The sequence below is a fragment of the Ostrea edulis genome, chromosome 10 (assembly GCF_947568905.1).
Source record: "Ostrea edulis chromosome 10, xbOstEdul1.1, whole genome shotgun sequence".
Lineage (NCBI taxonomy): Eukaryota > Metazoa > Mollusca > Bivalvia > Ostreida > Ostreidae > Ostrea > Ostrea edulis.
The window spans coordinates 41,866,843-41,882,515 of record NC_079173.1 but is presented as its reverse complement, the minus strand read 5'-3'; the positions used below and the strand labels follow the sequence as shown (position 1 = coordinate 41,882,515).

The window sequence follows — 15,673 nt, the reverse complement described above, 5'->3', positions numbered from 1 at the left end:
GAGGTGGGATCGGGAACGTAGATGTAAGCATTCCCTGTTAATAGATTTATAATTTTAATTCATATTGATATTTCACCAACCGTTTGTGAAATGCTACAAAATTTGTCCCATGAAAGACGACCACGAACGTGACGGTGCTTTAATAATCGTGCCAAAAATTACCATGGTATGGGAGAGTAACTCTGTATATCTTGACGAAAAAACATTCTCTACAAACACTTTTGGGTCTCCCCTCCTGACAGTACTCAAATGCACGATCATTCGGTAGGGTGAATTAAGTACCGTATCTTGTAGACGTCTGCTCTATGTTGCGTTACTACTTAGTGTAGGTTTGTAGTTGCAGTATCATCAAATTATTGTAAAAAAGTGTAATAAACTGACCATACACATCTTGTCTTCTGTGTGGACAAATTGCAGACGCATAATGGATGAAAATTGATTAAAATTAAATTAGTTTAAATAAATACATACCAATAACCGTTGTGGATATGCCGGTAGTGACAGTGGTGGAATCTGAAGAGGTAGAACTTTAATTAATCTTTTGTATGTACATGTAAATATATATACTGATTGTTGCATATTCATTTCTTTTGTCGTAACAAAACAGATATCATAGTGTTCGAGTAATCTAGTTATACACATTATTAATGGCATCATTGGTATAACTGGTTGTTTTTTGCATGTGTATCTGTGACGCCACTATAAAAGTTTGCTGTATAGTATTGGATGACGTGGCGGGTGGAACATGTATTGATCTGCAGCGCTGTTGTTGTGTCATGGAGGAAAAACATGGGACATTTTGTAATCCGCTCGCCTGCGCAAGTGCCTAGCAAAATCATGAAGAATAATATGTCCATAGTTCGTGTGATTAATGTATGTGCGTAATGTGATGAGAATGCCCGCACAGGACTGATTCACGGATACGCTGACGCAAACAAGCAGTAGAACATACCGATCTGCGTTTTGTCCTTAAGTTATTTATTATGTTTATATTTTTGGTAACTAATTTTGTATAATTAACATTTTTTGTAAAAATGTTCAGCTTGTTTTTGTTAATGCGTCAATTAAGCTAGCTTTCAGTAGATGTGTGTAATCAGCTCTTGTCTACAAAATAGACTATTATACGTTGTTTTCTTCTTCTTCAGAAGCCAGAAATCTATATAGCACTACTGTACAAATTTTACACCTGTTTAAATAGGTGTAAAATACTTACCAAGAACAGTTGTATCTATGACGGTAGTGACAGTGGTGGAATCTGAAGAGGTAGAATTTTAATTAATATTTTGTATGTACATGTAAATATATATACTGTCTGTTGCATATTCATTTTGTTTTCGTAACAAAACAGATATCAGAGTGATAGGATAATCTAGTTATACACATGTTGTTAATGGTGGCATTGGTATAAGTGTTTTTTGTATGTGTGTATCTGTAACGTCACTGGCGAAGTATGTTGTATGTCATTGGATGACGTGGCGGGTGGAACATGTAATCATTTGCAGAGCTGTCGTTGCGCCATGGAGGAAAAACATGGGAACACTTCGTAATTCGCTCCTCTGTGCAAGTGCCTAGCAAAATTATGTGGAATAGTGTGTCAGTAATTCGGGTGAGTAATGTGTGTGCGTAATGTGATGATAATACCCGCACTGGACTGATTCACGGATACCCTGACGCAAACAAGCTGTAGAACATACCGATCTGTGTTTTGTTCTTGTCTATTATGTTGATAATTTTGGTAACTAATTTTGAATAATTAGCATTTTTGTAAAATTTTGAGGACCACTACGAAAGTTTGTTGTATGTCATTATATGACGTGGTGGGTGGAACATGTAATTATCTGCAGCACCGTCGTTGTGTCATGGACGAAAAACATGGGGACACTTCGTAATCCGGTCGTCTGTGCATGTGCTTAGCAAAACTATTTGGAATAGTGTGTCAGCAATTCGTGTGGCTAACGTCTGTGCGTAATGTGATGATAATACCCGCACTGGACTGATTCACGGATATGCTAACGCAAACAAGCAGTAGAAGATACCGATCTGTTTTGTCCTCGTGTATTATGTTCATATTTTTGGTAACTAATTTTGAATAATTAGCATTTTTCAGCTCGTTTTTGTAATTGCGTCAATTAAGCTAGTTCTCAGTAGATGTGTGTAATCGGCGCGTGCTACAAAATAGAACTTATATAACACTACTGCGCAGTTGTTTCTACAATGGTAGTATGGATCAGCAAACACGTGTAGGTTAACTGTAACGTTAGTGCTAGCGATTTTATCAACCGTTTATTTAGTGTTGAGGAAGGGATAAGTTGTCCAAAAAAATTGAATAACTGATCATATCCTTGGTCAATATAATAACGCAGAGCAAGTATAACAAATTTTCACAAGGAGAAGCTGAAACCCTGTATCGGAATAGCTTTCGGAATGTATGTTATACTTTTTAATAATCTCATTTGCATCGAAACACGTCAGTTTACGCTTATAGGTAGAAACTGCAGTTATGTTAAGGCTTGTCGGAGGTTTGAAATGCTTTCAAAACATACAATGCATTTTGAGGCCGGTTTTGATCTCAACTTGTAATTCATATACTTAAGTACAGACAATTTGCATGGAGTATTCTCTCGGCTATATATTAAGATATTTCTTATGATGTCACATTACTTCATTGATCATGTGACGGCCATTTATAAGTGTTTGAAATGTTCACATAAATCGCTTCAACTTAACTGAGCAGCCAATTATTTATAACACTTTGTTATATAACTAAACTCATCGAATCCGTGTGTACCCGAATTGTGATTGGGAAAAGTGGTAGTATTATTTCGGTACAAAATACACGTATTTCATGAGGATTTCACATGACCGAAAGACTTGCCGAAACTTACCGACACATTCTCCACTCAATGTCGTAATCTGTATTCAAACAAAGCCATCACACAATTAACCCAAGTACACTTCACTTAGAGAACAAACTAATCTTATGATTTCCGTGAATAGATCTCAAATTAATCCTCATTAATTTTCTGCGCTAGACTCTTTTATAAACACATCTTAAAAATCTACCCTTAATCATTGGTATAAAACAGGGTACATTTCAAAAGTATATTTTTTGAAAACATTTTGAACACCTTGAATTTCAATAAAGGGTAATTAAGCAAACTATTCTAAACTATTTGGGCATATAATATTTTGCAATACAATTCAAGCACGTGAAGTTTCCAAGAGCGTTCTGACATATAAACAGGCAGTTTGAAATAAGGTCTAAAGTTTACACCTATTCTCGGCACTTAGTAGCAAGCTTGGTAGAAAATATAGTGTGTTTTAAAAGAATTTGGTAAGCTAATAGCGACACTAAGGAGGAACTCCACCATATTTCATTCCGATCCCCGGCTTAATATAGCCATATAAACCCAATATTTATTTGCCACATCTGACTGAATTAGCGGCGAGCAGAGCACATCGTCGATATCAATGTATCGGGCATGTGAAATACACGGAATGCTTTAGTAACATGGTATGTGTATGCTGAACAGGAAAATAAAGATCTCGAAAATAAATTGTACAAAAAGAAAACTTAATCATTTTAGGCGATGATATGGATAATTTATTGGTGTTTTAAACGTTTGCACCTGGCCGCAGATATTTGTAGTAAGCATGTCGAAACATGTAACAAATGTGTGAAAACTCCTCTAAATTTATCAAGATAGTTTGCTAGGACGACATACTTAGAAAACATGAATTCACATTAAATAGTTATACTTAAGAACTACAATCCACAGTGTCATGTACAACAAGGAGATATATCAACAACAGATAAGTATTAACCTTGGACTACTACGAACACGAGATGTGCAAATATATTATCTTTATTTTGTTGATTTAAATATTTCACAATATACAATGAAAAACTGCAATAAAGACGTTGTCACCCCTTTACACAGACAGAAACACACAAATTGTGCCGATCAGCAGTATTCAATAAGAGGAAAACATCATAGTAGAATATATTTTTTGTACCAATGAAGCTTATTGACTACTGACTCTCACTGTGGTTTATAGAAATCACATGTAGAGATGCCAAAAGTGCTTTAATGTCTAAGTTATTTGATACCTATAATCATCATCGCATGTATCCTAAAGTCAAACCAGAAATTGCATCAGTGAGATTAAATAGGATGCTTTAAGTAAATGTCAGCTTACGTATGCACAAAAATATATTTTCACCACAGCTAATCCGAACATGGTCAGACTCTTCCATCAAGCCGAGAAATGTTAACGGCGGGATTGAAAAAATCCAATCGATCTCCCTATTCCACTGGACCTTGACGGTGTGCCCTTTATTTGTAGATACGACGTAACAGGGTACATGTAGCAAGTGATGGCAGACATGGAGAGAGAAGTCAGATTACGCATACGCAAGTACATGCTTATTGAAATCAGCAAATGTATGTCTTATGAGGAAGGATATTGATAGAAAAAACGTTCTGGGTGTATTCTGTAAAGTTTTAAATTTCGTAATAAAAACAATTGATGTTATAGAGTGAACGCCAAATATAATGAACACTGATTAATATCATAACTTCCAAAAAGAATGCAAAATAGGAAGTTGGGCAAACACAGGCCCCTGGATATACCAAAGTACCCAGACTCACTTTACACGGAGCTTTTGTAATGAAAATCTAAATCAGTGGACTAGGTGCGTTTAAGAAACGTTAACCTAGTAACTGGATCACACTATATCCTCTGTTGAATTTGAACATTGACGTTCAAATGAAATACAAGGATGCCTCTAAGCTTCTCAGCTTAAAGATCAAAGTTGCAAATATGCCGTACGTGGGGCGTATGGGTCATTCCAGCCCTAACAGTAAGATTTGATGAACTATTTGTTTTAGATAATTAAACCTTTGCAACATATTTTTATTTGAGCATAACATATCAGGTCTCCATTAGAAATTCCTGTAGGCCACTTTATAAAGGACAGCAATCGTTTTTGACATATCAGCAAGCGAATATGTCGGTGACAGCGGCGGCGGGCCTTTTCAGAATTGAGCGTTTTGAGATTCAGTGCAAATATAGTGTGTATTGTTTACGGAACTTTGATTGTGAACTCGCTGGACTCAGTAGGTTGGTTGAATGTTTGTTTTACGTTCTGTCGAAAATTAAGAAATGCCTTGTCAACTGCTTCGCTATTTACCCATGTTGTCCGTCTTATCGTACATAAATTTTGTACATTTATATATTTCAATTACCAATGCATCAATGCGTGCACTAACTAGGTCAACTTTTTGAAAAGAATGAATAAAAGAAAATGAGTTATATTCAGACATCACCAGCTTTGGTGAAGAGTCACACATTTAGACCTATGGCTAGCGCTTACGGCTGTTTCAAGATTTATAAAAAAAAAAAAAAAACCAACTTGCAAGCACTCTCTGCTAGACCGGGCCTCTGTATATTGGGTCATATATGAAATACCCGTGTTCTCACTGTGAAAGTATACGTCTTTGGCAAAGGAACAAACACTACTTATATGTTGATACAGACATGGCAGTTATGAAGCAAACACTCTACCATGGAGCTACCGTAACGTCGAGCTCAAACTTTGTATTGGTCGAAAATTCAGAAATGCCTTATCAACTGCTGCTCCACTATTTAACCATGTTATCCGTCTTCTCGTATATAAATTCTATACATGTATATCTTTCAATACATGCACTAACCAGGTCAATTTATTGAAATGAACGAATAAAAAAAAATATCATTCATATTCAAACATCACCAGCTGTAGGTGAAGTGTCACACATTTAGATCGATGGTTATCGCTTACGGCCCTTTCAATATTTTAATTTAAAAAAAACTTGCCAGCACTCTCTGCTACACTGTATTTTAGGTCATATCTGAAAGATCCGTGTTATCACCTCAAAGTTATACGCCTTTGGCGAAGGAGCAATCACTACTTATATGTTGATACAACCATGGCATGAGTGAGGCTCGAACTCACAACCTCCCAGTTATGTAGCAAATGCTCTACCATGGAGCTACCGTGACACCGAGCTTAAAATGTGCATTGATCGATTATTTTGAATACCAAATTTCATTTTTCTGCATTTTGTAAATTCTAAACTTTTTTGAAAAATAAATTGTTTATACTACTATTACTGTATCAATTGAAAAGGCAATTATAGTAATATTTTTATATAGGCCTACTCATATCTACAGAAAAAAACGATACCGGTTATGCAGTCGTTTACTACAATGCAATTGGTCGTAGTATCCATATAAATATATTTTAAGAAGGTCAAGTCCTTTTATACCCTGCAGTATATGCTGAATGTACTATTAAGCTACTTGAGACGCATTTCGCGAGATTTGTTGATTTGCTTCTGGTCACTATTGGTGTATGTAGATGTATTTTATTCTGATACAGATGGTTTATGACACATCAGTTAAAATATTATCTAGATTACATGGATACGTATACCAGGTGACATGCCTGCCGTTGAGACCACACCATTGTATGTATCCCAAATAGTAGATTATTTTTTACCTGAATCACAAACTACTTCTTGAAGTGAAATGTCCTTCAGCAACGTTTCTTTTAAATTAAGAGGGTTTTGACAGGAAGGTTCCGTCCTCCACGAGTAGGGATGTAACTGCAGTCGCTTTGTTTTCATAAAGTGGATAAAGGCAACTACTTTGCAATCACAATGGAGGGGGTTTCCACCTACATCACTAAAAAAACCGAGGTAAACGAGAGAGTTATAAAGGAAGGTGAATATAACAACAGCAATCAATCTCATAACTCCTATATGTAATACAAATTAGAGAGTTGGGTAAACACGGACCACTGCATACACCAGAGGTGGGATCAGGAGCCTAGGAAGAGTAAATATCCCCTGTGGACCGGTCACACCGGTCACACCCACCATGTGCCCTACATCATGATCAGGTAAACGGAGTTATCGGTAGTCAAAATCAATGTGCCAATTATTTGAGCCAAGTAAATGTTGCATTGGCAAACTAGATCGTTGTAACGACCATAATATATGCAAAATGCTGACTTTAAACTTTAAAAAACCCTGCACCTTTGACTTGTTTGTCAGTAGCCTGCATCGATTTAAAAACTGACAATCCACAGAACAAGGTTGTGCAAATGGAATCAGTTGAGAGATATAAAAACCATATGCAGATGATTATGGAATATTGCTACATAAATACGGGAAGTTGAATTCATGATAGAAAATTGAAACACTACTGCATTGGTGGTAGTTGGGAACATTATCAGTGTTGTTCCATCGCATGGGATTTACCTCCTCGCATAAGCTTCTCCACTGTCGTTTGGAAGTATTTTTACTGTATGTCAAATCAAGATCCAAGGAATATGCGTTACATAGGATATGCAATGAGATAAGAATAAAGCAGAAGATACATTCACGTGTAGAGGGTTTCGTGTTTGTCCTACGCTTAATTTAGTATTAATTATAGGAATTATAATATTGATCATTGTTCGTTAACTTCATGTTTGCAACCATCGTGAATAATCTGGGAAAATGCTGTTATTGAGTCATGGGTCCGTATTAGGTATAATGTCGAAGCAGATCTGCAGATCATGTTTCTTTTTCGATCAATGATGTCTTCAGAGAAATATCATTTGAATTGCTATGGAGATAATATTTAATTCAAATGTTTCCTAAAGCATTTCTTCTAGATGCCTTGATTTATGAAATATCAGGCGGAATCCTTTCTTCAGGCGAATGAAATATCTGATGTGCAACTCTTTATTTTTTTCCCCTTTTAGAATTTATGAGATTGATCACTGTTGGTAGTATTTACCTTCCATTGATACATAATATGACAACACACTATCCAATGACGGTATATGATTCTAATCTCCATAGGGATAGTGTCATGGAATTTCAAGAGATAATCCGTCAATGGTGTAACGAGTGAAGAACTGAGAGGGGGAAAACACGGACCACCAGAAACACCATAATTCACATTTAAATACAATTGTCTTTACATGACACACATCAAGATGGAGTAACCTCCCTTGGATGAATTATAGCATTCAAATGATTGATGAGTGAAGGGTTAATAATGATTTTGAAATGCTATATCATTAGGTCGAGTGTTTTTTGACCTGCATCATGCCAATTATGCAGCTGCTCTTTATATACTGATTTGACAAGGGTTACTCCACTTATCGGATCACCATAGTTGGATTATAGCGGTTACAACCTTTTAGCAGGGGATGTTTATTTCTTTTAGGCACCTGACCCCACATTTGAATGTTCGTTAACAAGTCTTTAATGAACATATCGGAAGAAATTATTTCACATGAAGGCATAAATTGCTAGTCAAAAGGTGATACTTACATCTTCTAAGAAGAATGTCTCACCTTTGGAGTTTACAGGGGAACTTTTTTGCGCTGCCTTCGCTTTTGAATAATTTACAGGAGTATGTGATTGGTCAATAATTTCATTCTTTTTCTTTTTCGGTTTAGGACTCTTACAATGTGATTGAAAGATAAAGTAAGAGAAAAAGATAACGGTACCAGAAATAAAATAAGAATGCTTAAGTTAGAGTGGGATTACCTGGAAACATTAGAGGGGGACCTGGTGTCTAGGAGAGGTAAACATGACATGTTGATCGGTCACACCCGCCATGATATCTATTTACCTTGATTATGCAATTAGTGTTCGACTCTGCTTTGGGACTAGTACATGTATTCTAATGTACATATGTACACAGATTATCCTTGATTTGACATTTCAATTCCCAATACCCATTCCCATATTCTTTGAATGTTTAATATTAAACAAATTATATTAGGGTTTGTATTCCACCTAATCATGCGATTAAGTTCAAACGATTCATTTGAATTTGAATTAGAAAACCAACTTGCAGGATATGTGTGTAGTGAATTTTGGCGAACATAGATGAAAGGGATGAATTGGACAAATGAATAACGCACTTTAAATCCATAAAATTGTGTAGGACGTGTATATGTGACTATGTAACATATGTTCTCACAAGTATATTCGTCGTACCATTTTTACAGTATGTAAAGTAAGCGGTAGAAATACAGGTTTGGTTTGCAAAACATGTCTTAAGTATATGGAATGCATGTTGAATATATATTCAAGAAGAATGCCATTTCACGATTTCAAATTTATAATCAATTACTTACAACATATTATTTCTAATAACATTAATTACAAGATGATGTGAAAATGTTGTCATTTCATAATATGAAGGAAATCGTGTATCTAGGTACGGGGATATGGTATATATTTCATGTCATTTACATTGCCATTTACACTGTTGTTTGAAACAGAAAATAATGTTTTAAAATTTACACGTTCTTGATTACTATCAATATGTACAAATTAGTCAACTGTATTGTAAAAAAAATGATATTAATATCAATATTTATAGGCCTTGTCTATTTGTCAACCGATCAAAGATTTCATTTTGTTATTATACATATACATCGTGTCTCTCAATCATGATTATTTCCTAGCTAACCTGGACTATAATTACTGCAATAATGGAATGCACTGAAGTGTTAGTTGATTCAACACGTGAGAACATAGTGCATGCACAAAATGTGGCTTTAAATTTGACATTCAATACATAATTTACCCTTTATTCAACCGTTATCATTTTTCATTCATATGTCGATGAACGGTGAAGATAATGACAATGATCAATCTCATAAATCTTATGAGCAATATAAAATAGAGAGTTGGGTAAACACGGACCCCTGTACACACCAGAGATGGGAGCAGGTGTCGAGGAGGAGTAAACATCTCCTGTCGACCTGTCACACCCTTAGTAACCCTATATTTTCAAGAAAACTTTGAATACTACTCCCCCTAGGCATCTGATCCGACCTCTGATGTGCCCAGAGGTCATATTGTGCCCTAGTCTGCAATTTTTTAAAACCTTTTCGTTTTATGTTGAGATAAATAATGATTGGTTGAAAGAATATGAAATAAATAATATTGTAGCGAATGAACCAGATATTCCTGTCCTACACTGAAGGGACGTCAACAGGTCGTTCAGTTTCAGTGAAAATATTACATGCTGTACGAACGTGTTATTCAGTTGTAATGCAACTATGTGGATCTATATAAAGGTACTTACAGTTGCTGTAAATTCACCAGTTGATCAAATGTGCCAGTCTGTAATGTTGTTAGTTTATTGTCACTCAGGACTCTGAAAGATAAGAATTTCCTGATTAACCTCAGTTGATTAACATTACAATGGTACAGCTATTTTGCAAGTTGATTCAATCTACAATACAATATTGTCTTTACAAAATGCCACTTTGAACACCACGTTCAGGTACATTAAAGGTGATTCATTTACTATTAACACTAATCATCAAGTCGATATGTACATCACATATACTGCAAAAACCTATTAATACTATATTCAGCAATTTTGAGATTTAAAAGAAAATTACATAAGAAGATAGCTTTGGTAGTCGGTAGATCATTTTTGTTGTTGCATTATCATTGAAGTATCTACTGAAATAACGGGACAGTTTAAATAAACATGCCTTTTAACATTAGGATCGAACAAAATACGTAATGGCGACATCAAAGATGGCTGTGAAACCCCTGTAACAACAACTTGTTTGCCGGTAGCTTGTCATGATTTAGAACTAAATAACCATACACAGAACTGAATCTGTTGAGGAATATATACATCAGATGCAAGTGATAAAGGAATGTTACAGCATAAATATGGTAAATTGAGGATCGAGAATCTGAAACCACACCATTTGTCACAAAGTTGCATTGTTAGTTTGTCGTTAAAATTTATGTTCAAGACAATTGCTAAATTTATTGTATTTCAAGTTCACTGGGATATATCAAATCAGCACATGCATGATAATGAACATTGCTTATAGATAAAACGTTGTGCATATATATAAATGTTGATTGAAGGCCACTACAAAGAAATGCTTTTTATTGGTATGGACGTTTTTAAATATATTCAGCCTCATAAACAGATCGACTAATAAATAAGTGTCATTTGTGCCAATAGATTATTATAAAACTTGATCTCTAAACACCACCATGACATTGTCAAGGCGAAACTCAAGCAGGTTTTTTTAGCAACAACTTTAGAGTAGTTCTAGCAAGAATTAGAATGATGTTTCACACAGTGATTTCTTAATATTTTTTCAAAAGATATGAACATATCCACCTTCCATAGCTATTGAATGAACAGCTGTGTATACTTTCAAAATAACTAGTCTTTTTTATCGTGATTAATATGCACGTAAGGTGTTGAAAAGTCGTACGTTTTCATTCTGTTGATTTGGGAAGAGTTTGATGATTTCAAATTTACTAAAAGTTCTTAAGAACATTTTAAAATTCACGTTTGATCTACATTACTTCTGAAATAGTTCATGGTGTAATACATTTGAAGTTTTTCCTTCACAGTCGTCAGTATTTCTTTAAGGAACAAAGCTAGGGGTTTGGTAGAACATTCATTGGATTCAGCAGCATCGGAACATTTTTCCTATATTTTCTCAAAGGTGAGTACTATGAGCAATTGATTTTGCCATTGTTATTGATGTGAGTTTTCTGTATCATAAAAGACATGGCTAGACACTGTTACACCAGATATAGCCGTACTAAATGGGCAAATAAAGAAATCGATCTCGTGTATTCACTGATAGATATAGACAGGTAGAACAAATTCTTGCACACATATTGCAGGTTTCATAAATCATTTCGTCCCATGATTTTCTCATTTTCCCATGGGCACGAATTGTGCTCCTTTGTTATCTGACCTGTTTTCATATTCATATGAAGCAGAATTTATTCAAAAACTTCTACGTGAGAAGAAAAAATCTCCCGCTGCGACCTTCAATTCGACTTTTAGATATATCGATGACGTTTTGTCTATTAACAATGATAGCTTTCATTCATATGTCGATTTGATATATCCCTGTGAGCTCGAAATAAAGGACACCACAGAGTCGTCCACTTCTGCTTCATACTTAGATATTTTATTGAAAGTAGACATTAACGGCAAACTGACAACTCAACTGTATGACACACGGGATGATTTCAGCTTCTCCATCGTCAACTTCCCATATTTGTGTAGCAATATTCCATTATCACCTGCATATGGTGTTTATATATCTCAACTTATTCGATATGCAAGAGCTTGTTCTAGGTATAGTCAGTTTTTAAATCGAGGTACGCTACTGACAAACAAGTTTTCAACAGTCTCGATTGAAGTCAGCATTTCGCAAATGTTATGGTCGTTATAACGATCTAGTTCGTCAATACAACCTCGTATTGGGTCAAATGCTGTCTGACGTGTTTCATACCGATTGTTAAGCCGTTCTTGGCACACTAATTTTAACTGCGGATAACTCCGTTTACCTGATCAGGATATAGGGCCCACGGCGGGTGCGACCGGTCAACAGCGGATGCTTACTCCTCCTAGGCACCTGATCCTACATCTGGTGTGTCCAGGGGTCCGTGTTTGCTCAACTCTCTATTTTTATTGCTTGTAGGAGTTATGAGATTGATCACTGTTCGTTATTTTCACCTTGCATTTAAAGTTTAGATTGTGAAAACGTTTTAACACTGCATGCATATAATTACATGTTGCGATTTCTAGAATTTTAAAAGACTGTGATGACAAAAATGTTTCTACTACTTCATCGTGAGTGCAATGACATTGAAATGACAAGTATGCCGCCATATTATTCTACTGAGAAGAAGAATGACGATCAATTGGTATGTAATACTTTCAAAAACACCCATCCTATGACAGGTTGTATTTTCAAATATAATCATTATACGGATGATATAATTTACGAAATACTGACTTTTAATTAAATGAGACTGTTGAAACCCCTGTGATATCAACTGATATCGTTCAAGATTCTCTTGATTAAAAACTCATCATTTTCAGAACACACTCTTGCGCAGTGGATCACTTGAGATACATAAACGCCGTATTTAGGTGATAATATAGATACTACCGTAAAGATGGCGATGGAAACGTTGAAGTTAATTAGCCTTTAAAGTATACTTTCAGTAACACATTAAAGAATGAAGTATCCACATCTAAGAGAAATGTGGAAGATTCTGTCCCGCCTGTTATTGCTAAATCAATGTGTTATATGGGAGGGGGAGATGCATGACAAGGGATGTTGTCTTATAGATTAAAAAATGCACAGACCTGTGTAATTAGATATTTTAAGGCTGTGTGATGTTATTTCTTCTAATGGAGAGTTTTTAAGAAAATAGCAAGTGTAGTGCATTTTGGTGAATAATGTATCTATGGTATGGATGAAAAATGTATATATTGAACAAATGAACAGCATAAGTTAAAGATATTGATAAAATGATACATTCCATAGATGTGGGAATATGTGACCCACGTTCTCACAAATAAATGTATCAAACATATTTTAAGGTATTCACAGTAAGTGGTTGAAATGCAGGTGTGATTTGCAATGTATGTACCATACATGTGAAATGTAAATTGCACATTTATTTCTGAACAATGCGATATAGTCTCAATGACCTGCAGTACATTACTTATATAAACATAATTTATGACAGTATACACAACTATAGTGATTTCATTATTTAAAAAAAAAGGGAAAACTGCATTAGAATACACACGATATTGTTTTTTCTATGTCATTTGCAGTGTCAAATTTTCATAATCTTGCTTACTCTCAGTATATGCACATTACTTAGTTGTATTGCAAATAACTGCTACCTATATTCAGAAGTATAGGATCTTTAAATTCGCCAACATATCAAATGTGTCATTCTGTACCGTTGTTATCTTATTGTTTGTGAGGTCACTGAACCGTACATATGTCCTGATTAACCTGAATTGATTATCACTATAATGATAATATATCATTTTCTAAATTGATCCAATACACAAGAGCAAATTGTTTGAACAAATATGACTTTAAACAGGACATTTAGATAGATCAAGAGTGATTTATCTATTATCGAACAATAATAATTTTCATTGATATGTCGATTAGATATACCGTGTTTCAGTTATCTCCAAATAAAGAAGCTCATGTTCTCCACACTCTGTTTCATATTTAGATGTTTTCTTTCCTGTACTATACAGATATGATGATGACAAACTACCATATGACCCCAATGATAAATAATTATTTCACATTATCCAATATCACCATCCATTTAGCAATATTTCATTAAACCGCATGCTCAATTTGGTTTGCAGATCTATAGTTCTGAATCAAAACACGTTTTCAAAGTATAATTTCAAACGAGAGGGATGTATAAGTGATAGCACCTTGTATACAAATTTACTTTTAAATGTGACTCAATATTGAAATGGCACTACCGATCCTATATTTACGCATTTTATATCAAAGCATAGAAGTATTTTATGTACTCAATTATAGATCATTTTTGTACTATTTTCTTCAATGCATTTTGTGCTTTTAGGAAATATGGTATATCACGTAGTCTAAAAATAAATGGTGATTTTGACAAAATCGATATTTCTAGTCTCTACGTGATATGCACACGGTTTTTATAAATGTTTGTAGTAGGTTTCAATTCACATGCAACTGTACTTGCTATTTACAAAGTATTGTCTTCAATGAAGTTTGTTCTTTAAGGAAAGTTCCCTATCGCCTAATCTGAGAATTAGTACTCATTTTGATAGAATACATGTCGTCAGGCTCTACTTGATAAACGCATGTTCCTTCAAAAGTTGGTTCCAGTAGTTGTAATTCAGATTTAACTATACTGTTGAAAGCATTAACAAAAACAAAAACAAAACAACACACCATTCAGAAGCTGGTGATCTATCAAATACAAAACAGGAAACGCATCAAATTCGGTTAAACTTGTTATTCCACGAAGATGTATCCTATTTATCCGTATTTGTAAAACCTAAGGTGATTGTAGGGGTTTTAAAACAAATATGTTCTATTTTAAACACTTATAAAGATATGTAAAATCGATTATCTATTCTTTTTTTAAATCTTCGAATGTCTCCAGAAAAAGAATTTTATCTAAGTTGCTATATATACAGACCGCAAAACATATAACTACACCTATGGAATGATGAACCAACGTTGGACGGTTTTAGGAACAAACAGTTTTGTTTTTAAAACGAACGCAGAACGCTGTGAACAGAACAATTTTGAGTGAGAACGGAGCGGTTCTTTTCGAGAACGGAACGCGTTGCAACAAGATGGGAACGTGCGCTGCGGTGTGATTTCAAAGGCAGTATCTCACACACTGTCGGTACTTTTTATTCAATATTCATAGACATTGAGAAAACGGGGGAGTTTTTTGCCAGAATAAATCTCTATCTCATTGAAATTATTGATATTTGAAAATAGTAGTAACGTGGATGAACGTATACTAATACATGCAGTAGTATGCGCCTTGGATTCCACATGGGGATATTTACAAGCATCTAATATGATAAATAAAAAGCGACATCTTTAATTCAAAAACAAAAATCGTGTTAGGTCACATCGAATCCGACTTCAATGACATTATAACCCTTCAGTAAACGTGTTGTGATTTTTTTCGATTACTTAGTGAATATGTGTTTTGAAAGTGGAATTCAATTTGTACATACATTACATATATGTCTAGTAAACTTTAAATAAATTATT

General features: G+C 34.7%; 1 protein-coding gene across 1 annotated transcript in view; it reads right to left on the bottom strand.

Annotated features, from left to right (window-relative positions):
* Positions 1-15,673, bottom strand: part of LOC125665416 (leucine-rich repeat-containing protein 15-like) — a 996,853-nt gene that overhangs the window by 14,164 nt on the left and 967,016 nt on the right. The window contains exons 11-14 of the mRNA XM_056150956.1: positions 10,147-10,218; positions 6,545-6,729; positions 1,214-1,255; positions 472-513 (exon numbers count right to left, since the gene is read on the bottom strand). Coding sequence (XP_056006931.1) covers positions 472-513; positions 1,214-1,255; positions 6,545-6,729; positions 10,147-10,218 — 341 coding nt within the window. The remainder of the gene's footprint in view (positions 1-471; positions 514-1,213; positions 1,256-6,544; positions 6,730-10,146; positions 10,219-15,673) is intronic.